Source organism: Dromaius novaehollandiae, chromosome 7 (assembly GCF_036370855.1).
Source record: "Dromaius novaehollandiae isolate bDroNov1 chromosome 7, bDroNov1.hap1, whole genome shotgun sequence".
Taxonomy (NCBI): domain Eukaryota; kingdom Metazoa; phylum Chordata; class Aves; order Casuariiformes; family Dromaiidae; genus Dromaius; species Dromaius novaehollandiae.
The window spans coordinates 8,342,670-8,368,509 of NC_088104.1; the positions used below are offsets into that span (position 1 = coordinate 8,342,670).

Here is a 25,840-nt window from a genome sequence, read left to right on the forward strand (position 1 = left end):
AACTAAATAACAGCTATACTCAAACACTAAGAACCTCAGACACATACAACCTGATTTAAGAAGTTCTTTAGATTGCCCCAGGAGGAGAAATTGAGCCCCTCTTCTACATGAAACACTCTGTGGGACTTTTAGAATATTTTAGATCTGAAATGGGTATGTCCAGGCCTTTATCTTCTTCCCATGCCTGGGCTGGAGTATTAGCCTACGTCCTAAAAGGCCAGCTAATTAAAAAGCTTGTCACCTCTCCCCATTGCTTCTTTCTCTCACATTCATCTGAACAGCTGTGGGCATGGATGGCAAGAAGGCCAGATTACATGACTGACACCTCCCTCTTCATTTCTGGATAGAGGACAATTTTATTGCCACATGGATAGAGGACAATTTTATTGCCACAAAGGTTAAAAAAATTCACTGATATTTCAAACTCCAAACCCCAGCTGGTTTTACAGTTGAATTCTTCAGGTTGTTTAAAATGGCATTCATAGGTGAGATGTGTTTAATACTATTCATCCCACAAAGAAAAGTGCTTCCTCTGCCTATTTAAGATGCTCCTCTTCTAATCTGTAAAATTAGAAAATATTAATATCCATGTGCAACTCCATATCATTGCTAAATGTAATATAAATGTTTTAGTAGACTTATTAACCAATTACTCTGTCAGCTTATATAAATCCAGACAGTATTCACTATGGATAGGAAAATGTCAATATTCACAGTGTATTTCATCATGCCAGATCAAACAGAGATCCATTGCTTATGCCAGTGCTTCACATGGAGAAAAGCTTAGCTGTAACAGAGCAGAAATTTTTGGTTTTGAATTCCACAAAATGCTGGCTCCCATTTCTTCTTACAAAAAGAACGCAGTAATGCAGTTAGTAAATCTGATTCACTCTCTTGAAATTACAAAAGGGACTGACTGTCTCCTATTTTTCTCATTGCCCACTGAAACTTTTGCCCAAGAGGATGAGAAACAACGAATATATTAGAAGAATAATAGATGCAGAAACCTATTAAAACTGCTTTCTATGCCACTGACATTATTGTGCTCAATCCAATTAACTTGCAAAAAATAGTATCTAAAGAATTTCATGATTTCATCTACAGTGTCTGAAATTAAAATCAAATATTCAAATCCAAATTGCTAGCTGAAAGCATGCCAGACTCAGGAAACTCATTCCAGTTCCCCCCAGCAAAATAACAAGAACAAAAAACAAACAAACAAACACCCACAGGTGGGTAACAGATTCCACTAGGTACCTGAGAATTTGATGTCCACCAAAACCTAGAAGGGTTATATGATTTCAAGTGTCAAACCTCTGTTTGAGCAGATGTAAAAAAGACTTGGCACACAATGCAACATTTGTAGTTTCCTAGTTATGAAGACCACATTTTGCAAAATATTCATTTTGGCTGTGGCTATCATTCTTTTTCCAAATATTTTCTATAATCATCCCAGTAAAATACTTAAGCAGGAACGCACAGAATGCTAGTTACAATTTAATCAGAATAAGCAAAGGGTAAGAGTAAGGACACATATTCTTATCTAACTCATTAATCAATGTGGATTAGCTATTCAAAACAATACATAATACTATCATATCAGACAGCTTATGAGACAACTAAAAGCAAAAGCAAGCTGTGCAATCCTTACTTAGCAGTAGAGGCAATATAAATATCATTAGCTTGCTGTAGATTAATAAAAAGGTCACTCCCTCAAATAGTTATACACAGTCTTTTGACAAAATATAAAAATACAGCAAGGGAAACAAGATACGTTCTTTTCTTTTACTGATGACACTATATGTCAAGGAATAAGATTTTAATTCAATTCGCAAACTATAGTTTAAAAGACTGGGGGAGCAAACAGATGTGGTTTGGATGCTATTACCCATAAAACCTGTTACATCTCTTTTCTGCTATATGCAAGTCTCATAGCTAAATGCAACCAGTCCATTTTCTCATTACATCCTTACCTTCAAGGTAGGCATTATGACTAAACTACTTAATTTTTTAGATTTTTAAATATATAAACTGTATATTTCTCATAAAGTATAGGTCTAGCTCAACTAGGAAACAAATATATATATTTTTGCATACAGTCTTAGCAAAATTTGTGTCTGACATGGTGGGAAAAGGCCTTGGTAGACAGGCATCTCAGGAGGAACGGGCACTGGCTTGAAAATAGGATAAGTAACCCCAATCTTTATACTATAAAAGGAGAATTTTGTGATTTCTGTGGTTCACTGCACCTAGTGATTAATCATATGAATTTGATATAAAATTGTGTATAACTTTTGCAAAGATAGTGAAGAAAAAGATGAAATTATGCACACATATTGGATGCGCGTAGTTATTAAGATACTTTTGGATGATTTATCATCAAGTAATTATAAGTTGTTGGATGTGATTATTATAAAATTATATTCTTTTTTGCAGCTTCAACAAGAGCTTTAACCTCTTCAACATTCAGTTCACATTCCTCTCCATACCTCTTCAATACTTCTGAATATTGCCAAGGAAATTAAGCCACTGTCAAAAAAGTCAGTTTTACTCAGTTACATAAGAACACTGGAAACAATGCATCTTCAATGACGAAAAGAAATAATATCCTTTGAAATAGGCATTTAATTTTGCATGACTGCATAATGCTTCTCAGAACAAAACAGTAAATCTATTTTTTTGTGAGTTAACCTGTTATTTCCCATATTTACACAGCAATTTTAACTCAAATTAAGACCAGCTTGTTTAAACAGTTACTTTTAAAATGGAATATGTCCACCATGAAGAATCTTTTTCAAGATCTTCTCACTTTATGATGACATATTCTGCATTCTATGTTTTTATTCTTCCTTCCCTGACACAGTGGCATTTATTAATAATTGTGTTTCCTGCTACCTTGGGCATTTTTTGCGCATATGATACTGCAACAATAACATATAGAGAAACAACAGATGCTTATGTGAGATGTCACCAATTTTTTACTAAGGTCACCACATGCTGTATTCCCTGGGAATCATATTATAGGCACTCTTTTATAGCCAGAGGGAAAAGATATCGAATTATTATACTCTTTTTCCCAAATAATGTTATTTTTTTTAACCCAAGTTAATATTCAGTCTAAAAATGCCAAGAAGAGAGATGTTTTCAACTTTATTTAACCCAGTACAAGAGAAAACCAGTAAATGACCTACATACACTGAATCATAATTTAAGCATGCTCTGCAGTTTAAAAATTAATGTAGTATTGTTATACTAACAGCTATTGTTACTGTTTTATTTAAAATAAAAAATGTTAGGATGAATAATGCTAGACTGAGAGGCATTATAGACCAAGTTAAGAGAACCTAGTGTTGAGTTTCTTATCCTACAGAAGTGGAACACACTGCGGGACTACAGATGATCTACAAAACGATAACAAAAGATGTATCTGCCCCTACGTACATGCAAGCAAGCAAAGTTATAAACCATCTTACAGAATGTGGCCTAACTTGTATCTGCTTGTAGAATAAAATTATGGTAGCTAAAACTGCACAACATGGCCAATGGATTAAAAAAAAAAAAAAAAGTTTAGGTTAGGTTCATTAAAAAGGCTATGAATACAGGATCTAGAGGATTTCATCATTAAAGAGCCACATTTCAGCTATCAATTTCAATAGAGGAGATGTGTCTAAATGGCAAAGAATGATCTGAAAAATCTTACTCTCTCATCCACACAACAGGAACAAAATTGTAGCTGTAGCGCAAACTATCACACTGTTCAAAGAGCATAAACGCTAACTTGAAGACATTGCCCTTAAGAATTTCAGGATAAATCAGTCTCAGATTTTTTCTTTAGGGGAATAACACTGAATACTGTCTAGAGCAGTGATCTTTACAGGATGGTTGTCTGCCCATCCGTTTGGAATTGGACGGGTGCTCAGTGTTTGTTTCAGATGTGTCTCTGAGGCTGCATGGGATTACCATTACCTCTCACTGTAGTCTCATGAAGGACATATTGATGTAAAAAAGAAGTGAACACCTTCCTCTGAATGTCAGGTCAAGGTCACTGACAAACTACATGAATAAACCATCCTGGTTTACACTAGCACTCCTGATACTGCAGTACAATGCTAATGACATATACAGTATTTCTTTACCAGAAAAAGGCAGTTTTTCTGTTTAGGATGTGTTATGAAACACAACCCACTGTTCTACTAATTCAGGTGAAAACATTCCACCCAGTAGTGTTAAGAAGAAAAGGAAATACAAGAAGTCCAAAATACATGCAACGCTTTAATTTCTAGAATGACAAATGAACACACAATGCTAACAGATCGGAACTTGCTTACAATTAAAATGGACTTATTTAAACTCCACACAGACTGAAGTGGAATACTAAAAGTTCTGCATTCATACAGTGACCACTGACTGAAGGACCAGCACTTGTTTTGTCATTGTCACTCAGCTGACACCTATTGTCTACTTTTACTTTACGTGATGCAATAGCACCACATTCTTTCTGCATTTTTGCGCCATGGTACTCTTTGTCATGTCCTAGTAGGTCCTTCTGGTAGTGTGGGAATAAACCTTGAGTGAAACAAAGAGACTGTAACTGAGGAAAATAGGCCACCCTACTGCCAAGAGATTGCTTACTCCCTCAGGAAAATGCCTATCTTGGAAAAGAATGAAATGATGGACCTAATCCAATTTTCATCAGAGATAACTGAAGTTCTTTCTCTGACTTTGACGAGAGTTGGAGTGGGCCTGGAGGAAGAATCACAATTTGATAGATATTTTTCATCTATTCAGTAGAAGGAAAGAGGAGGTGCAATGACAAAGAAAGAAGCTCTACAAATAACTGCAGAAAAAAACAGACCACAGATAACCCAGCTGAAGAAAAACAGAGAAGTTCTCTCCATTGCCCTTGGCTGGTTGCTATGGTGCTACAGCCTAAGTGACCTCCATCCTGTTCGGAATCACCTTTCTTCGGGAGCCAAAATATTACGAAAGTCACAGGCAGTTCCACCTGGGAACGAAGTTCTGCAAAAAGCAGACAGCGGCAGATTTTTTTGTTTGAGAGGGTCTGCACCATTTCCACAGACTGTGTGTGGACAGATGCTGGCAGCGTGAGAACAGCAAGGCTGCCTGTTGCCTGCATCATGCTAAAAAGCCACCTGCTCAGTTTATTGTTTCCTCACTCCTCTGAAGCAGACACTGCGATGCATTCCCCCCAGCTCGCAATACTTTATGATCCCATAACTTCTTTCAACTCTGATCTTTTCCCTCCATTCTGTGGAAGAATAAGAACAGATCAGGAAGGGACAAACCTTCCTCGAGGAGAAAGGTTCCTGCAGTAATTGCATTGGGGGGATTACATTCGCTGCAGCAGTTTCAGTGGACTCCTCATGGCTTGCACTGCATGCACTCTGTGTGAGAAACACCTCTGCTTCTCCAAACTGACACACCAATGGTTTCTACATCCCTGCCAGTTTCTGAGAAGTGATTCTGTCCCTAATCCCTTACATCTCACCAGGTTACAAAACTGGTTCTACCCATTTAAGAATTCTCACTTTACCAACACATTTCACATGACAGAGAGAGCCATTACAATCCATTATTTATGGCAAGTAACAAACTGTACGTCTTTTCTACTTTTCTGTCATTTCTCACATGCAAGCACAGACAGTTTTTCCCTCATATCTAGCAGGTTAATATGCAACCCATAAAGAAAGCAACTGTATTTGGAGCCACCAGTTTCCCAAAAAAAAGAAAAAAGAAAAAAAGCCCCCAAACCCAATGCGAAAACAAAAAACTCCACTTCCCTCAAAACAACTCTCTTGTGTTACTTCATGCATATGAGAACCTCTTTTGACATTAACATCAAATAATCACTTTGTAATATCCATTTCCTGAGGGAAATGAAAATACTTCAGGTACTGTTTATATATATATTAGCACTGATCTTACTACGAGAGTGAGAGCTCTGGGATCACAAAGAAGGGCAGGATAGCTAAAGGTGAAAATGAAATCAAGGCGAGAGGCATGCAGATGTTAAAAAAATTTCATATAGTACGTAGACCTTACACAAAGGAATCACAGGATTAGGTAGGAGGCAAACATCAATCCTTCTCGCCACAATATCCACCTCTATTCCACAGGACTGCCAGAATGCCAATCGACCTCTGAAATGCTAGCTCCTGTCACAAACCGTCATGTTTACTCACGTTTATCTTCCCAATGTAATGTTTTAAAATACAGCTGAAAAGATTTTGAAGATTCGCATGCAGGATTTGGATGTAGTTTTTAAATTTAGGCCATTTTAATAGTAATTCTTCACTAACTGTTCCCAAATAGACATTACTAAACCATTACAGGGTTTTTTCTCAGTGAGGCTGACATCAGCAAGACTCTGATAGCTTATAAAATCCTATAATATACGCATAAATATTAATTTCCTACTGACCTTTCCATAGTCCCCAAATTTGCTAATTTGCCCAAAGAGAAAGGCAGCCTGATTTTTAGATACCATAAATGAGGATTATATACATATATATAAAACCCCTACATATCACTTGAGGGCCTGAATTGCAGCATCTAATTGTCGTCTTCTAGTATTTTCTCATACTCCAGTCAAAACACGGTGCAGGTTTTGCAAAATTATCTGCATGCTGGTGAACACGCAATCAGGAGGCTGCGGTAGCACCAAAAAAGCCTCTGTTTATTTGCAGCTCTCTAGTCATTAGAAATTAGTGGTAAAGAAGAATAAAACAGTTCTGGCACAGAGTTACTGCGTTCAGGTAAAATTTTCTGTTTGTTCTCCTAATTTTTTGTATTTTTCCTATATTCTTAGCCAGCGCTGGAAATGGCAGACTCGTGAACTGAGGCCATCCCTGAATGTGAGGAAGTCGCCAGCTCTGATCCCATGAACCCGCATGAGGCTACCGCACCTTTTAGGGTAGTATTTTAGGCTCATATGGGTAAAACCAGCTGTCAGCGTGACAAAATGTCAGCCTTGGGGGGGTGGGGGGGGGGGCTGAGGAGGAAGCGTGTGTGCGGCCACTCAGTCCTCGGGTCCTGAAAACAGCTGTGCTGGATGCAGCAGGAGCAAACCCCCCGGGAGGCGGGAGCGCTCACCTCTGCGCGCGGCGGGCGCCAACGGTCAACGGCGGGCGCTAACGGCCGGCGCCAACGGTCAACGGCCGGCGCCAACGGCCACGCGCTCCCGCCGAGCGCCTGGGGCGAGGGGAGCCGCCGCCGGGCCACAGCCCACGCAGCCGGCGCGGCCCCGCCACCTTCCCTTGCTCTCTGAGCCCCGCAGCGGCGGGACAGGCGCGGCGCCGGCCCCCCTGAGGCGGCTTCCCCTCACACGGCGCTCCTCGCGGGGGCGAGCTCCCCGCGGCGCTGCCCGCCGCCCCTCTCGCCGGCGGAGGTGCCTCCTGGGGCGGGGAGAGGAAGGGCAGCGCGGGGGAGGCGGCTCTGCTCTCCCACCTGCCCCCCGGCGGCGGCGAGGTTAGTGATGAGGCGGCGGCGGGGAGCGGCTGGTGGGGAGCAGCCGGAGGAGTTTGTTTGCTGCCTGTGCCCGTCTCCCTGATGCTCTGAGCCGAGTCTCCTCCTCTCCCCGGGCTCGCACCCGGGCTGGATGCTCCGCTCGCTCCTCGCTTCGCTTGCCACCGCCGCCAGCCGCTTCCTGCCGCTCAGCGAGACATGGAGCCGCCCGCAGCCGCCCTGGACAGCACTCCGGACCCCGCTATCGTGCAGCCCCCCGGGAGCAGCCCGCCGCTGCCCACCCGGGAGCAGCACCAGGAGCAGCTGCGCATCGGCGAGAGCGGGCAGTTCAGCGAAGGGCTGGAGGACAGAGGTGAGCGCCAGCCCGTCCTTCACCCCCTGCACCGCCTTCCTCCGAGCCGCCGGCCCCAGAGCCTCCCGCACCACCCCTCCGCTCTGGCATTCCCCATAACCTCTCCTCCGTCCCTAGACGCCGAGCACCCCCCCCCCCCCCGGTTAGTTTTCCCTGCATCATCTATGCAGCTCCCTCGCGTCTTTCTCTCCTTTCTCTCCTACCTTCCTTCCCGTTCTTCCACAGCAACCCTTCCCGCCCCCTCCAATTCAGCCCTTAGCCGCCCCCACGCTTAACTCCTGCCCTTCTGACTGCCCCCACGAGCTGCTGCGTGCCCCCAGCCGCCCTTCTACACAGCCAGTCCAGCTCTCCAGACCTTCTTTTTTCTTTTTTTCCCCCCCTTTCTTTTGGCCGCCGCCGCCGGGGTGCGGGCCTCCAGGCCCCGCGCCCGCCCTGCCCCCGGCGCCGCCTCAGCGCCCCGGGCCGCCTCGCCTCACCTCGGGCCGCCCGCTTCTCCCGTCCGCTAGTGCTCGCTTAACGGTTTGGGTTTTTTTTCTCCTCCTCCCGAAGCCTTCCCTTTCTAGTTCATGTGCGAGCACCCCGCAACAGTTCTGAAATATTTCCATAAACTCTGTCCGGGGCTGTTCCCACCTCGTCCAGAAACTTGCTCTCCTCGGGGGAGAGCGGGCGCCGGCAGGCGACACCTGGCGCCGCTCCGCGCCCGCCGCGGCTGCTGCGGGGCAGAGCCGGTGCCGGGGGCCGAGCCGCGGTGTGCAGGGGCCCGGGGCCGGGCGCCAGGGGCAGCAGCTGGTCCCTGGGGCCCCAGAGGGACTCCGGGAAGGGGCAGGCAGTGTGAGACTATTTCTCACAGCCAAAGAGAGTGAAACCTCTAAGTTTACCTGTCGCCCGGGGCCTGTGGTAGCAGCCTTTCACCAGGGTTACGCGGTACTCCGTAGCACAACGGAGGCATTTCATTGCTGTAGTGGTCTGCCACAGACCCCATCTTGCCATCTACAGGCGGTAAAGTCAGGGCACCTGCATGACCCCTTGCTTCCCTTTCCCTACCATATGATGCACTGTAGCTCATTTATTATTTTATTTGCCTAAATATCTGGCCAGGGGTGGAAAGCTGCCTGCTTTGAAACTGTACAAATTCTTAAATCTTAAACACACCTAGTTAATGTGGAAGGCACTTTGCTCACCTAGTCCTCATCTGTGGAAAAAGGCAGCTGCCATTTTATCCCTCCTCATTGTCCTGTTTCCTTCATACTGCCTCCAGGATCCTGTTCCATGCACTTTGTCTCCATTTGTGATTTCACATGTTATGTTTTCCTTATTCTCTCTGTTACATTTTGTTCCTTTCTCTTTTTGCCTTCGGCACTCCAGAGTCCCTTTTATCTTCTCAGTTTCCATCCTATCCTACACAAAACCCTCACATCCCCCAGTCTTTCTGCAGCTTCCTATATTCCAATGCTTGGTCACAAATCCTGTGATGGAGAAACGATGGAGAGGGAATCCTAGAAAACCTAGAAATCCTAGAAAATGGAGGGGGAAGAGCAGTCACTATCTTTCCTGACAGGTTTGAGTCAGGTTGGGACTGGGGACAACCCTTTTACCAAGACTATGCTCACTGTCACAGCCAATGGCAAATGACAGACACCTTGACTGAAGGCAATTTACAGCTTCAGTTCTATTTTAAATAATTGGAATCAGGAATTTTGATTATGGTCCAAATACGGAAATTTGATTACAGGAATTTTTAATTTGTGCCCAGCATGACAGAGCTTAAGATAAAAGTTGGCCAGTTTGGTACTAAAGGTAATTCCATAAAGAGAACATATGATGTACTTCTTTCTAGGAGGGAGAAGGGACTAAGGCTGCTGATTCCATTGCCTTCCCTGCCTTCATATTCTTCTAGGGCCCTTGCAGTAGCTTTCTCTTAGCCTTTCCCACATCTGTGTGATAACATTTTCTGTTTGATTCATATTGCCTCAAATTCCATCTATCATGATGTTTCCCGGTTATTCTAGAAGAAGTTTTGGTACGCTTTTTGCAGGTTGTCCCCATTGATAATACTGTTCTAGCACCTTTTTAAAAGGCTGTCCTTTTAGTTTGCACTTTTCCTTATGATTGTTTCCAATGAATCATAGCAGATCCAGTTACAGAGATGATACTTGAGTTTCTGCTAAAAATAAAAAATAACCTTAAATTTTGGAACAAGATACTTGGTCTTTAGGAGCCAAATACAAAATCAGTGGTAATTTTTTGGATTGGGCCCTTAATTTAACATCTCAGTTGAACAATATTTTTCTGTTAGCCCCACCTCTTCCACAAATTCTAACTTGACATTTTAAAATGATCCCTTAGCCAAATAGAAAAATACTTCTGGTAAGTCAGCATATGGTAAAGAATATCCTAGAATCACTTCGCAAATATGCCCAGCTTGTGTTCTGCAACTGTTAGGCAGGTTTTTCTGACTTTTATTTTTTTTTGAAGAAAATCTGTTAATATATGAAGGTACTGAAATATAAAGTAAAAATCCAGTGGATTTAACCAATTCATCATTTTTTCTTTACCTTAAGGATATCTAATTGTTAAATCAAATTATTGGTAATAAAATTATTCAGTATGTTAATTTTGGAGTGGAGAGGTCTTATCAAGAGATACTATCTTTTCATTTTTGCAGCAGTGCAGGTCATACTGAAAGATTATCTTTCAGCCTTCTGTAGATGCTTAAAATTTGTTTTGTTATGTTCAGTGGAAAAATATAGAGGCTTATCTTGTGAATTGTGTTATTGCATGCAAATTAATGTGCTAATGTTGCTTCTAAATAATTTTCATGCTATGGGTTTGGTAGTCATATGAATGAGCTTGTATTTTTGTGTGCTGCCTCCTAGGACTCTCCTAAGAGTATTATGATCTTTCTCAGGGGTGAAAGTTTTAAATACAGGAAATATATTTGAATTTTGAAAAGAAGGAAGGAGTCACATTTCTGATAACTAGAATATGCCAGCCATTTTGAGAGAGAGAGAGAGACACGGCAGAAGTGGTTTGGTTTTATAAGGATTGCAGTATTGTTTTATAATGACCTCTGTTATACTGGACACATGCTTGACATGTGAATAGTAATTAGCAGTGCAGGGCTAGCTATGCAGCTTATTATTCCTGTCTTAATTTAATTAGAATATTATTTGTTTTGTAGGTATCAATTGTATATGTTGGTCTTCCTAGGTAATAGTGAGCTGCAGCCATGAATTGTGTGATGCCTTTAAAGAAAGAAACAGACAGGGAGGTTTATCATTCTATTCCATGTTTATTTCATTTTGAAGTCTCGAGGACCAAAATTGGCTAAGGAAACCTGCTTTCCTTTACATTCCAACAGGATTTGGGCCTTAAATTAAGACCCTCGGGATGGGGGGGGGGGGTGGAGGGAGAGAATGCATGACACATAAGGAGATGTGTTTTCTCCATGGTTATATCAGTAGAAATCTCTGCCATACTTGTTGATCTATTGTTAAATGTTTACTTCTAGACACCAATTAAACTGTGCACCATTATAGGTAGTGGCGGAAGACAGGCTAAACACTGCAAGATTATATATTTCTGCACACAAATGAAGGCAGGCTATGTGAGAAATGGCTCTGCAGTAGTGTAAGTAAAGAATTCGGAGGCTTCAGAGCTGTCAGTCTGGTGGTTTTTGTGTATTAAACGTGGCAAAGAATGCACATATATATTGAAATGATAGTTGTTTCTTAATATGGCCTAGTAGTTCTCTTGCATGCAAGTGTGCAAATTCTTTTCCATTCATAAAGAGGGCAGGGTGTAGCACAAAAGTGAGGTAATATAAATAAAAAAAAAATAAAAACACACTACAGGCATTATATTCTCATTGCAGCTTTCCAAATTATCATAAAGAAACTCTCTGCTTTACAGGTGAAGTATCTGAGGTGAAAAAAGCATAAAGATTTTTTCCCAAGACAGCGAATCCTGTTGGTTATGCTAGGATTAGAATTTATGATGATGACAGACTTGAACGGGCAGAATAGAATGTAGCGGCTCAAATTGTTACCAGCCCTGGATGCCTACCCTTCCACTGACAAGTTGCTGCCCATGAGGCAGAGATGTCTGATCCACTTTTGAATTGATTCCAGAACCATTGCAGTCTTTAGCCAGCGTATTACAGTCAGCTGAAATTAATATTTGTTAACATTAATAAACTAGGTTAAGCATGGTGTGGATTCAGGAGTACACTCAAAACCAGATCTGGTATTCCTGCCTTGAAAGTGGCGCTAGCCATTGGAGAGGTCAGAGGGAAACTGGGGAAGGTGAGGATGGTAACAGCTTCATCTGTTATGTTTTAATTTGCTGCTGACAGTCTGCCAGAGTCCTTGTTCTCAACCGTTTGTCTAAGACATTAGACCAGTTACTGAAAGATTATACTATTAAAACAATGCCCTGGTTTTATGAATTTAGGGAAGGCAAGTTGTCCTCTGAAAAGTGATAATCATCTAAGAAGAACCACCCACAGTTTCTGGAGTAATTTGTTAACAAAGTTAAAAGCCATTGAGCGTTCTCTTTCCAGTTAAACAGGTTTGAGTCAGATATTGCTGATGAAAAAAATTTATTTTTATGTTTTAAATTAAATGACTGTCTTAAGAACAAAAGAGCATGGATAGGATGAACAAAAGGTGATTAAATTATGAACACATTTTAAAAAGTAGCTTAAGACTCAGAGTGAGAGAATGAGAACCGAAGAATATCACTCTCTTCCTTATTTTTGACTTGAATTCCTTTCTATGATTTAAAGTTCATGGACAAATGACTTCCACAGATTGCAAACATTAAAGAAAAAAAAGCAGTCCTGATTCCCTTGTGTTAGACAGGCTTGCACTAACTGCAGTAAGGACACAATTGGTTTTTCAGTTACTCTCTGACACAACTTCTTGATGGGGATGTATGCCCACCTTACATGAAGGATATCATACTTCAACAGGTTTTTCCATCTATGATATCTTTGATTCTCAAGTATGCTTGCTTCTACTTTGATTCTTAATATGTGCACAGTATGTTCAAGTGTATTAGTAGGTTCTCTCTTTGAGATTGGTAACAAAGTTTTTCTCCTGTGTTAATTATGTCCCAGGATCCTGAAGTCCTGAAATAAGTAGGAGTTTTACCATCGAGCACAGTGAGTGCAGCACTGAGCCCTTTCTTGTATAGATGTGTAGGTAGAAAACTTAAGTGATGTGCATTTCCATAGTTGCTCTACAACTGCAATGCTCTTTTAGGTGACTGAGGTGCAGGTCTTACTTTCTATGTGAAATCAAAGCAGCCCAAGTATGCTGTCTTTGCTTACTCACATATTTCTGATGGCTTCATTCACTTAACCTTAATAATGTGAGCAGGATTTGAGTCTATATAGATTCTCTATATAATGCGGAATGTAAACATCTGATCTAAGTCTGAACTAACACAGCTATGTTTTTAAAAGGAGCAATGTATTGTTCATACTTCTTTGCTTGTTGCTTGTCAGGTTTACTAGAAAGCAGTACAAGACTAAAACCTCATGAAGCTCAAAGCTACAGAAAGAAGGCGTTGTGGGTTTCCTGGGTCTCCATTATTGTCACACTGGCTCTTGCAGTGGCTGCTTTCAGTGAGTATTGGGAATATTTTAAATCTTCACAATGCTTTTTTTTTTTTTTTTTGGTCTCAGAATTTCTCAAAATTCTCTCTTTTTTTTTTTTTTTTTTTTTTTTTTTTTCCCCCTTCACAACTGGTAGAGAGATTTCTCTTTAGACTGCTTGGGTCTGCATGGTGCTTATAAACTAGTAAAACTGTTGGTTTTTTTTCTGTAGAGGATAGTGTTGTTGAATGTCAGAGGAAGAAATAGGACACACTGATTCCTATTAGCATTTGTGCATGTGGAACTGTTCATTTTTCAGAATTGCATAAAAAACATTCAGTGGATTGCCAAAGAAGTCAAATATGACAAGTCTTAATCCACCTGGGATTCCTACTTGGAACACTATAATAAAGAACAATGGATTACAAGGGGGAAATACGTAATTATTCTTACATTTGGCAGGTACCCTAACAAAATGCTAATTTGGAGAATAAATACCAGTCTCTTTATAAGCCAATGTTTTTCTGTATGTAAACTTTATTGTATTTATCTAGTTTACACAAATAATCTGAAGAATCAACACTTGTGTAGAAAAAATGGTTTTTTTAAAAATTCAAACCAGGAAAAAATGATACTTTGTGTAAAGATATTTTAGTTCAATGCAAAATTTCAAAATACTAGCTTTCTATTTTGTCAAATAAGGAACACTGTTATTAGAAGGACAAGAAGAAATGTGCTATCTGGATCTGTCTTTGCAATGGCATATAGTTTCTGTTTAGAAGAGGAGAAAAAAGCTGTTACTGGATGTATTTGTTTATATAAAGCAAAGGAAAGCTCTGTCTAGGGGACGAGGCATCTGAGACGTCTCAAAACATCATTCTTCAGCTTGACGAAGACAGACTTGCATTATTTTGGAAGCTGCAGCAGCATGTGTTTTATTATTGTAATCTGCAGTGTTGGACCTGCTGCTGGAAGTTGGTGTCAGCTCCCAGGAGAGATTATTAGACTCTGACCAAATGGTCTCTGAAAACTCAACATATATTACTTGGAGCGATTTATATAAAAACACAGGCACAACAGCTTGATTCCAAAAGAAGAGAAGGAAAAAAAAAAGATTCAAAACATTCAAAAAGATTCAACATTCAAAAAGAAAAGAGAAGTAACGCTTAAAGGGAGAATCTAACACTGAATAGGAGCATTAACTAGAAAGCAGGATATCTGAGTTTCCATTTTGTTCTGCTTCATGAAAATGCAGTAGTCTGCTTTTCCTACTGAAGCAACGTAAAAGTTAATACTGTATATAATACAATAGCTTTAATTTGTTTCTCATTAACAATATATTTTTAGGGGATCTTGAGGAAATGGCTTCATTTTATTTTACACTTTCATTTGTTAGTGTTGTAAGGCATAAGTATAGAATGGACTACTAAAACATCCCATTTCCTTTAAAAGTTCATCTTCTTTGAAATTTGTAAGATTAGTTAGGTTATTTGAAAACTTTTATTGTCTGTTTTTAATATTTTTAGCACTTGGTAGTATCAAGAAACCCTACAAAAAAGCAACAAAGAAGGTAGTCTCTGCCCAGGTGTACTGTGGCCTGCATGCTCAGCTGGAGTGAATAGGCATTGAACTACTGAAGTCAGCTGTTAATGGTAGACTAATTATTTTTAATTTATTGTCTATTTTTGGAATGTATCTTGTGGCTTGTAGGGGCTAAATTTATGAAGAATTAAAAGATAAAGCAGCACACAGATATATATGAAATCTGTGTGAAATCTCTTAATAGACAATTGTTATTTAACTTTAATATTACAAAGGCATTGATAGGCCTTTTGATATGCTTAACAGTAAAACCTTTTAATCTTTGAGAAAAATGCAGTGATTCTCTTAGGATTGCTTTGCTCCCCCTTGCAATTTCAACAGCTCTTCCCAGTTGATCATCTCGCATTTGTTGGCTGCTCTCTTCCTTTGTGCTGGCCTTTTAGCGGGTTCCTCTAGCCAACCCATGAGCTGGGAGACATGCCAGGTGACCAGAGTTTGCTGCCTGTTTGCTATAAATGACTGGTTGTCACTTTGGGGTGCCTGACACTGGCAATTCTTTGCAACACCTGCTATTTAAAGCATCCTGTTTCTTTTTTACCTCTTGTCTGTAATGGCAAAGTGTTAGCAATACAGACCTGATGTTCTGTTTCAGTGAAAAAATGGACTTTCTGTAGTATATGCCATAGCGTGGGCCTGCCGTGCTAATTGTCAGACTATACTGCCTGCCTGCCCACAACTCCTTCTGATTCCCACATAAAAGAGGATAAAAGAGAAATATACAGGAAGAATTTATGTCTTCATAGTATTTTCTTTCACGTGTGTCTTATGCTACTCCTTTTGCAGCAGCACATGATGTAATAATGTTACTGGGACAGGAAACTGAGGCTGCTTGATAACTGCAGTCAAAGAAATGGAGGACCTAGAGGGTAAGAAAAATGCTAAGGGGTGTGTGCCTATGATTTGTGTGGAAAGTAAGGAGGTGATTCAGGAGCTTCTTCCTCACACACGGTGATAGTACCTTCCCTAATAATAATTTTTTCTTCCCTTTTTTGTGGTCTTCCCTCTCCTTTGAGTGCTGTAGCATGATCACCATCCTTCCTTTCAAGACTAGTCAAGTTGCTTCCGGACCATTCATTTCTTTTTGCAGCGCTGTAGTAAGTTGGAATGGTTGCTCTTGACTGGTATAAGGTGTTTTATTCTGCTAGGATAATGATGATGCCATAGCTGAGCCCAGACCCTCTTCCACTTGGTAATATTTAAAGAGACTGACAAATCTAACCCTTATTGTGATTTAAATACATTAAAAAGTCTCTGATAAGGGTCTGAAGCTCTAGCTACTGAACACTAGTTACCTTTATTTTAAACGTTGAAGGTGTATATATTCAAATAATGATGTAGCAAGTGTACAACATATCTAACAAGTGTATGATATGTATTTCCTTCTGGGGTGGACTGTTTTGTGGTCTGAAATACCAGTATGTGAAGACAGAATGCAGAGGTAGGCATCAAAATGTGTTTGGTCTCAGTAGGTTTGGAAAGCTAAACCAGGCTAGGTTGTATCAGGAGCAAAATATCTGCTTAAGGGAAAATGAAATGGTCATCTTTCATTCACTACTATTGATAAGTAGGACTTACACAGATAGTAAGATCAGCTTTTTCCTTTAGCTGAAAGAACAGATCTCTGACTATTCATAAAAGGCAGACTTAATTTTACTGCAGAAATGCTGTACTTGTAAAAGACCATTTGGAAGCTTCAGCTGCTGTCTCTAAATACAGCTTCCTGTCCCTAAATACAGCACCTACTCTGTGTGCTAATCATTGTGGTCTTATTGGCTTTGGGTGCAGTTGAAGGTGCTGCTTTCCAGAGTATAGCTGTGCAAGTCTGGAGCTTCTATAAAGCCTTTATAGACTTCAATTTGTAAAACCCTTGATGTCAGTGGGCATATGGTATCATCTTTAATGACTGAAAATTAGGTGCTCTCAGCCATTTTTTAAATATGGAGTCAGAAACTGAGACTGGGCATGATATCAACTTCTAAAATCAACATTTATTTGTCCCTTGGCACCCCAAGTAAGTACTAGAATGCATCATTTTAATATAATCTTCTCTTTCTGTTTTACAATAAAACAAGAAAAGAATGATAAAATAATATTAACATCATTTTTCTACAACATACGTATATGTGTAATATAGGGTGAAATCCAAATTATTTTATAATAACAACTGTAACTTCTTCTTTATGTAGCCGTGGTATTGTAGGTTTGTATTGAGCCTAGTTCTAGTATCACAATAGAGGAGGAGGGACTATTACAGATGGAATGGAATTTTTGTTTTTGAAACTCCTTGTTCTTAATTTCTTGACATTTGTGTTACTAAAATCTAATTTTGAAAAAAACATAAATATACATTTTGCTGTTACCATTTAATTCTTACCGAAGCAGCTAATCTCTGAGAGTATTGTTAAAGAAGAAAACAAACTCGCATTCTATCTGGTATTTCTTGTGCAGTGTAGACTTGCAATTCACAGAATGTAGTCTGTTGATTCATCTTCCTGATCTGATTAGCTAAAACTATTTTCCAGTGAATGGAGTAGTCATATCAATGCATCGAAACAATGTACAGACCAAATTTTTTGCTAAAAGCTCTCTTTGTAGTCAGAGATGGAATGAAGATTTAGAATGTATGCCTGCTTTGTACCAAGGGCTTTCATGAGGCAGTCATCGAGATGGAGCTTGCAGAGAATCTGTCCCACTGCAGTTGCAGCATGCCTAAATGGGCCCAGCATGTTAGTGCGTCACAGGAAAAGTTTACATTGGGCTATTTGCAAAATGCTTGGGAGGTAGCAGGCAGCTTGTGGTGTCTGTGCTCAGAGTTGCTTTAGAGATCACTCTTTTTAGAGCAATACCATTCAGCAATTGGAGATGTTGTCCTCTGGATGCACAGATGTGGATATATTGATGTAATCTGTCACTCATCATCTCAGGAATGCTACTCATGCAACTGAACTCGGGAGTGAGTATATTAATCTATTAATTAACATATCATTTTCCCAGTGATTTATTCCTGTTGCTTGAGAAATTAAAAATATATTCAAATTTTCCCTTATGTTTGCACAATACTTAGTATCTCCCAGGACACATCTATGAATAATACTAGTAAAGTAATGTAGGTGAAGGTTCATGTTTATGAGAGTCTTTAATTTGGTTCGCCAGTTCAGCGTTGTTTAAAGGTCGCTGAATTTCAGAAAAGCGTTGGGCATTCAAAACTCAGGCCTGTTTAAGAGGGTCTCAGTTGGGTACTTGAATAGAATTATCCAGGATCACTGACCATGTGAAAAAGTCTTGGTCTTTGTGTTTCCGCCTTCAGAAGCTATACAGGATTACATTTCTCCCTCCTAGACACCTGAGTGTATCTTTTTGTAGTGAAGCATTTGTCATATTCAGAAAGTTATATTTCAAATCACAAAATCTTGCAGACCCTTAAAACCAAGTGACTAAACATTGAATAGCATTCCTGTGTGACAGTATGCAGCTCCCCCATTTTGCACATTTCACAGGGCACTTAATTGTATCAGTTGCAAAGACAGATGCCGTGGGGCTATGGTCTCAGAAAAAAGTTGACGAAATACAGAACTTAAATTCCCAAGGTAGAATTCTGATATCAGTGATGCTTGTGCAACCCCATTATCCTCAGTATAGCTACGTCACTGCAATTGAAAACAGAGATTGGTCCTAACCATATAATACATAAAGTCTAAAGGACAAATCAATTGCATGTGCAGGACTGCCGAAAGAGAGCCTTTTGTATACGTCAGCATGACCTTAGTAACAGCAACATACAATCTACGTTCCCCAAAAATGAAATGAGAGGTCAGTAAGGGCCTGTCTTCTCTATGCATACAAAACTCTAGGTGAATTTCTTGGGAGGAGAAAATAGCATATGCATGTTAAGTTCAAGACTTATAACTGTTAAACAGAAGCATAGGTCTAAATTCCGCAATGCTTCACGCCTCATGAAATCTTTTACTTAGCTGACAGGCAAAATGGTGATAGAAGTCTGTGAAATCTGGACTAAGTCATGAAATGTGTATTTATATACATAAGCAGCAAACAAAATGTAAAAGAAAAACTGTTGCTGTGGCAGAATTTTATTAAAACAACTGAATTTGTATTTAAATTTTTAAAATTTAAGAGCCTGCTGTGTTTTTGTGTTAGAAAACTGTAATTTAATCATTCCTTGAGCCAAATAATTATTCCTTCCTGGTGAGAGAAGACCATCTCAAAGAATTTTGAAATGAAAATGAGATTTTGATACTGAGTGGAAACTAGCACTAGAAAATATTCTTCATTAAAAAATGAGGACCACTGGAGTATGTTTAGCCCAAGCTATTTAGAGTAAAAACTGGCACTTAAGTCAGTGTCAAAATATTTGTGGAAACACAGGTATCCAATACATACCTGGAAGCACAGATATTACAACAGAGTACGTGATGATAAATAAATTTATTATTGGATAGTTATTTATATTGAATCATAATTCTTTCCTATATCCTTTTTCGTACTTGCTGAGATTGAGTTTTGTAGTACAAGAATGAAGTAAATCTGTGAAATAGCTAGACCATTAAGAAGTACTATAACATCTTTTTATGGATTAAGGTTTATGTTTATCTGGAGATTTTAGACACTCAATTTGATCTTCAGTTTTGCAGGCAGATCTCTGCTAGGATTTCATTAAAGGTGACTTTGGGTTTGATGGGTCAGAGTTTCCAGCTATGAGAATACAGTTGTGTTGTTAAATATTGATAAAATTTAGCTTGGTACACAACAAACTATAAACTTGTATCCAGTGTGAATCTCTTAATAAATGTTAACTGGGGAGTTTGATCGTATTTAGCATTCAGTCTTTATGATTTTTCAGTAAGAGTATTTCAGTTCCTTTTGCTGAAGGGTTGAAGCCAGTTAGACTTTAATACTTCTTTGCTCCAGAATTTTATTTCCAGATGACTCAGCTTGTTTGGGGTTGTATTTAGTACGCCAGTGCTGTAGGAGGAGCTTACTAACAGTGAAATAATAACATAAATTATGCCACTTCTTTACAATGCCATATAGCTCATAGCAGATTTACATCATGTTATGGTAAAAATACTGTTGGTTGGCTGACAAACGTGCTTCCTTGTTGCCATCACTGGTGAAGCTGTGGTAGTGCTAGAAGAGAAATGGGAGCATCTGAGAGATTGTGGGTATATATAGAATGGTAGTGGAGAAAATTGATTGTAGCAAGGAGTGATGTTGTTTCAGTAGGTGGCAGTGCCCCTGCTGAGCAAAAGGACACTCTTGCTTCTGAAAATACCACCAGCAGCAGCCTAAAACTAATGTCCTAGATACTTGTGTTTATTACATGCTGTGACACTTTTTGAGAGAAGTCATGCTAATACTACCATGTTGTGCTTGGATCGCTTTTTTCTTAATGACAGAAATCTTGTGGCCAAGGAAGGACAGTATTTTTCCCAGCCCAGAGAAGAAAAACTCAAATTTTGGAGGAAAAATTTATCATCTTTCTGTGCGAGATTTAAGAGAATGCAAATGTAGCCTGCAGTGTCAAATAGGTTATGTAGTTGGGGAAAATACAAGTAGTTCCCTGCATTCCCATTCTAGTAGGCCTGAAGGACAACTTTGGTTAAGATGTAATTGAAATACTGAAGTCTAAATTGCTAGGAAATAATATTTTATGGAAACTGTATAACTTATTTTGTCTTGATCAGAAAATGATTTATGATCTGTGTATAATAAGGATGTTTTTTCAAAGCAGTGAACAGCTCAAGATATTCAATAACAATTTGTGGTGTTGAAATAGTAGAATTCATATGTAGTGTGAGCAAAGTTAATCCTAGAAATATATTTTTAGCTGTTCCTTAGAAAATGTAGGACAGAGCCAAGTAACCAGCATCAGATCTTCCAATTAGCACTGTGGAAGCTAGTAGCAAGGCTATTAATGATTACCCTGGTGGAAGATCACTTCTTAAATACCTGACTAAGACATTAAGAGAGAACTGCTAAGCAGCATGGTTAGAAATAAGACAGCCCTTGCTAGCATTGCTAGATCAATTTGTATGTGTGTAAGTGTATACTGTTGGGGATACAGAAAGGCACATAAAAGGCATGAGTCTTAGCTTGTTTTGTGAGGAGAGAGTGAATGAAGGCCGTATATGCCCGGAGAATTATTGTCTACCTCCTGACTTGATAGGCCTCACTATTCTGTGACTTGCTGCAGCAGCTAGCATTTATCAGACTATAATGTCTAACTGTGTGGAACTAATAGTACCCAAACAAGCCAATTCATTTGCTCTTCTTTGTGGTGCATTAGAAACTAACAAAATGTGTATTCTTTTTATTTAGCATGACTTGATATTTCTGTGTATAATTAAGTGCAACAAGAAAAAGACAGATTATTTAACAGTCTTCTCTCCTGACGTGAAAAAATAGGTCAGCAAATTAATTTTACACATTGTTAGTTAAGGAGGTAAAAGTCACCATTACGTACCTTTCACCATGTGAGTTCTGATTATATGAAAACTATTGTTACTGCTTGTCCATGTGTAAAAATACATCTGATATTGAGATGTAAGCAGCAGAACAGTCCAATTTTTAAATTTTTGAATCCTGTGAACACTCATGCAAACTGTACTCAAAGGGAGATTTCCTGCCACTATCCTGCTAAGAGATATTCATTGGGTTATCATGTGTACATTTCCCTGCTGAGAAGCATCTGGTGGATGAAAACAAGGCTTGGATTTAAGGGATAATGTTGGAAGTAATGTGTAATGGCTTATAAACTTTTGGGGCTTCAGATGCCATAAATACATTTATAATCATTTATAGAAGTGCAGGGACAGATCTTCAGTTGGGGTAAATATACATAAATTTATTGACTTTCAGGAGTTTATTTTGATTTTGAAACAGATGAGGATCTGGCCCTAAAGCTTATGGCAGCTTGTTGCCAAGATGAACTAACATTAGATGAGATCTTTTTTTAACTTATTCCTCCTTTTATCGCTTTCATGTTCTTTTGATAGTTAGTATTCTTGCTGTAGCTCTCACTTCTGTGAGAGAATCTCTACTTAAAGCAGCCTTTTTAAACTTTCACAAGCATTTTTTAAAGGCGAGGGAAAAACGTGAATTAACGTTAACTCAAATCCTGCTGGGTTCACAGACATTTGGCCAAGAATTTGCTCTAGGGATAATTCTCATCCTGGTCATAGCCCAGGCTTTCTTTGTAACCTTGGGAAAATCATTTTACTTCTGTAAGCCTGTTCTCCATCTGCACACATCAGTTTTTGATATGTGAAAAGGTAACAGAATTTCCTGCTGAAAGTTGGAGTGTTTTACTATACAGTGGTTGACACATTTACCTGCATTCTAAGTCATTGTTTCTACTCAGTGGAAAATTCCTCTGAATTTTGTATTTATGATTCTGGGCAGGTATTCCAGGCTTCTTTGTCTCATTGCTGGACCTAGTGCTTTATGGGATTATTTCCATGGTTTGTTGTGGCTTACCTTGTGAAAGGTATTTCAAAGTCACTGATTTTTTTTATGCTACAATGGTTGTGAGTGAACGTATGAAGATGTATGTGACTTCTTGTCCCCTGGGCACTGGTAATTTTACAAGGCAGTCACCACACCGTTGAGTGGCATTCTTTGGTTTGCTGGGTTGGTGGGTTTTGAATGTGTTCATGGTGGTTTTTTGTTTGTAGTTTGGTGATGCAGTCATTCTACTGGCTGTTGACCTGTACCAGAATAAAGACTCTAGTAGAAAATTAGAAGTAAGAGGACAGAATCATCGAGCTGTGTATGGTGGTGGCTTTCCTTGGAAGACCTTCACATTATGTAGTATGTCTCTAGGCTCATGAAGCAAATGTTGCAAGGCAAGGGAGGACTCTGCTGAGATGCACTGCATGTAGGTCAACCTGTGATGGCCAGTGCCGTGTCTTCTGTATGGCAGAAGACATTTTTGTGGAAATGTGAGTAGAGCTTACACAAAACTGGAAAGGGAGCATGTTTAGAGCTCTCTGTGTTTGGAAGCTGCCTTCATGTTTTCCAGCCTTCGTGGTTACCAGTTGGTATGTCACCAGCAAAGCTGACTGTTGCAGCTGTTGGGTTGGAGTTGTTCACAGCTATCGGGAGGGTACTGTTGCTGCATGTTTTAAGGCTTTGCAGTTTCCTGGAGGAAGCACGTGCTTTTATACTCATCTAATTGATAAAACCTGTTGTTCACTCTGGTGCCTGGACTTTGAGTTCATATATAAGAAAGTATACATTTCTGTTGTGCTTCAAGCCATGTTAAAGTGATAGATTTGCCAAGGGTGTTGAGAGGCCAGATGAAAATCACAGTAGCCAAGTAGTTAGGGACTTGGACCTTTGTCTTTTGTTCTTTTTTTTGCTTTGATGGATGGTAGAGAAAGGTAGATCTTGTTAATATTTCTCGTTCAGTTCTGAGAGACTTGTGGATCTTCTGTTGCTCTGGATAACAAAGTTTTCATTAGTCAGATGGATGTTGGAAAGAACTTTTTACAACTAAAAAATGTTCTCAAATGAGTAACATTGAAAAATAAAGGAAGATAGGAGAATGCTGGGAAATACCTGCCTTGAGTTCTAAGTACGTGAGGTTTTTGCCAGCAAAGAAGAGCTCCTTAGGGAGGCTGGGAGATAGGTTAAAAAGTTGTGAAGCCTCTTTGAGCAGCCAGTAACATACCTTTAATCCATTGAAAATTGTGAGAAGCTCATTAGTGAAGCCTTGAACATCTACTTGCAGGAAAGAACCTAATTTTTCTTTTTGGGTGTTTGACCTGATGTTCTGTGTAACTTTTCATTTCAGCACACATCCGATGTTGTTTTTTGTAGGGCTATGCTAGATTTTTTTGCAAATACTTTTCCTTTTTTGGGAAAAAATGAGCCTGAGGTTCTGAAAATAGGAGCCTTTTGTAGAAGATCAGCACTCTACAGTTCAAAAGTAAGGTTTGAAAACTGCATCAAAGGTGCAGTTGGATTCCATAAGGCTACCAAGTGTTTTCTCCTTTATTCTTTTTTTTTTTTTTTTTTTGCCAGGAATTGAACAGGCATTTGGGTTTTGCCTGGCTCACGTGTGGCCTTGTAAAACTAGGTAAGTTAAGTCTTAATATGTGGACAGGTTATTCATTACATTTGCTACTCTGTAAGAATCTGCTGATGGTTTGTTACTGAGCTGTGAATATTTTTCAGGGCGTGATATAGGGATGTGAAATGGGAGTGTAATGGGTCAAATTAGTTAAGGGATTTGTGTCCCTAAAGATTGCTGTAATGTATGAGGATGTGCCCCTCATCCACATGGCTGAAAAACTAAGCAAGGATCTATTTATGAAGGCTGAGGAAGTCTGTCAACATGAACTTTGATACTGTTCACCAGAATGGTTTCCCTGATGCTCTAGGTGGCTGAAAGTTGTAACCACTTATTTTAGAATGAAGACAGTCATGCCATGTATTGTTAGAACAATAACAAACAGTTTTCTGCATATAAAATTCCATTTTATATCTCCTGCTGGCATGCGTAGAGTTCATTGCAAAATAAATGTGTTTTGCAAAAGACTGTTATGCACACTGGGGTTTAGTGGAGTTGGTGATTTGTTGTTGCTCTTGCTGTGTACTGTATGTATTTTCTAAATAGCCTTACTGCTGCAATGCAGCTTTCTGCTGAGGGGAAAAAAAACCCTCGCTAAATTTTGCACTTAAAAACAAGCCACAATAATATGTGAACTAAGGAAAGAAGCTTTACTAAATGTGGTATTGATTTAAAGGAAATCAAAAAGACCACCACAAATATCATGGTAAGTATGACTGTGTAAAAATAAAGATAGACAATGCTTATCACTGATGACATACTTTTTTCATAATCATATGCATTTCATTTACTGAGTGTGCAAGGCACATGTTTCTGGGATATTGATTTGTTTTTTGAGCAGGGTAGAATTGGCATTTGAATGTTTGGCATGGAGAATAACTTTTGGGAGATGGTTTGAGGAAGAGCTATGAAAGAATTACTCTCCTGTCATTACAAAATAGGCCATTGCAGGCTTATATGGCATACACTGCCTTTGAGGATGTGAATGGGAATTAGGGAAGAATTGCAAAGGAATTCTTAGGGGTAGAAGATAACATGCTAATAGAAATCCTGCTGTGTCTGCAGGTCAGTCTCAAGAAGGTTTCAGTGTCTTGTTTGTTGCACATGTCCTGGCTGCCAAGTCTTTGAAACAGACTTTTTTTACAGAACTGCTTTTAGTCCAAGTGTCTTCACTCTTCTCATGTGCACTGGCAATGCTTATTGTCCCAGGAATGAACAAAGTCAGAGCTGATCTTTGTCCTCCATGCCAAAATCCTGTCTAGTCATGATATGGACAGATGATTTGAGTGCTTTTAAAGATAAGCGTTTTTTGATTTTTTGCCTTCCCTAGAGTATTTTTGTATCTTTGATTTTACTGTGATACTGTATAGCTGGGGACCCAGTCAGCCTTTCTTTAAATGACAGTCTTAAAAATGTCAGTGGTAGACAGACTTGATGATTTCCATGACTTTCACATCATTCAGGGAAGAATACATGCTTCCAGCTGGAAAGGAGGAACTGAATCTAGTGATGTCTATGCTAAATCCACATGGAAATGGACTCTTAAGTAGATCATCTAGGTGGAAATCCTCCAAACCTGGCTGTGTATCGCATTATAGGGAGATGATATTTAGTCATACTGCCCTCAACAGCAGAGGACACATGGGAAAACAGATTGCACAGTTTGGTTGCAAAGGGGCTGCAGGACTAATGAATTGTTTCGGAAATCTAA

General features: G+C 39.5%; 1 protein-coding gene across 2 annotated transcripts in view; it reads left to right on the forward strand.

Annotated features, from left to right (window-relative positions):
* The first annotated feature begins 7,461 nt into the window (after nucleotides 1–7,461).
* Nucleotides 7,462–25,840, forward strand: part of TMEM163 (transmembrane protein 163) — a 114,116-nt gene continuing 95,737 nt past the window's right edge. The window contains exons 1-2 of one of the 2 annotated variants that reach the window (XM_026108751.2): nucleotides 7,463–7,837; nucleotides 13,347–13,466. In XM_026108751.2, coding sequence (XP_025964536.1) covers nucleotides 7,684–7,837; nucleotides 13,347–13,466 — 274 coding nt within the window. In that variant the 5' untranslated portion in view covers nucleotides 7,463–7,683. Of the gene's footprint in view, nucleotides 7,838–13,346; nucleotides 13,467–25,840 lie in introns of both variants that reach the window. The other variant, XM_064514624.1, reaches the window with a different exon arrangement.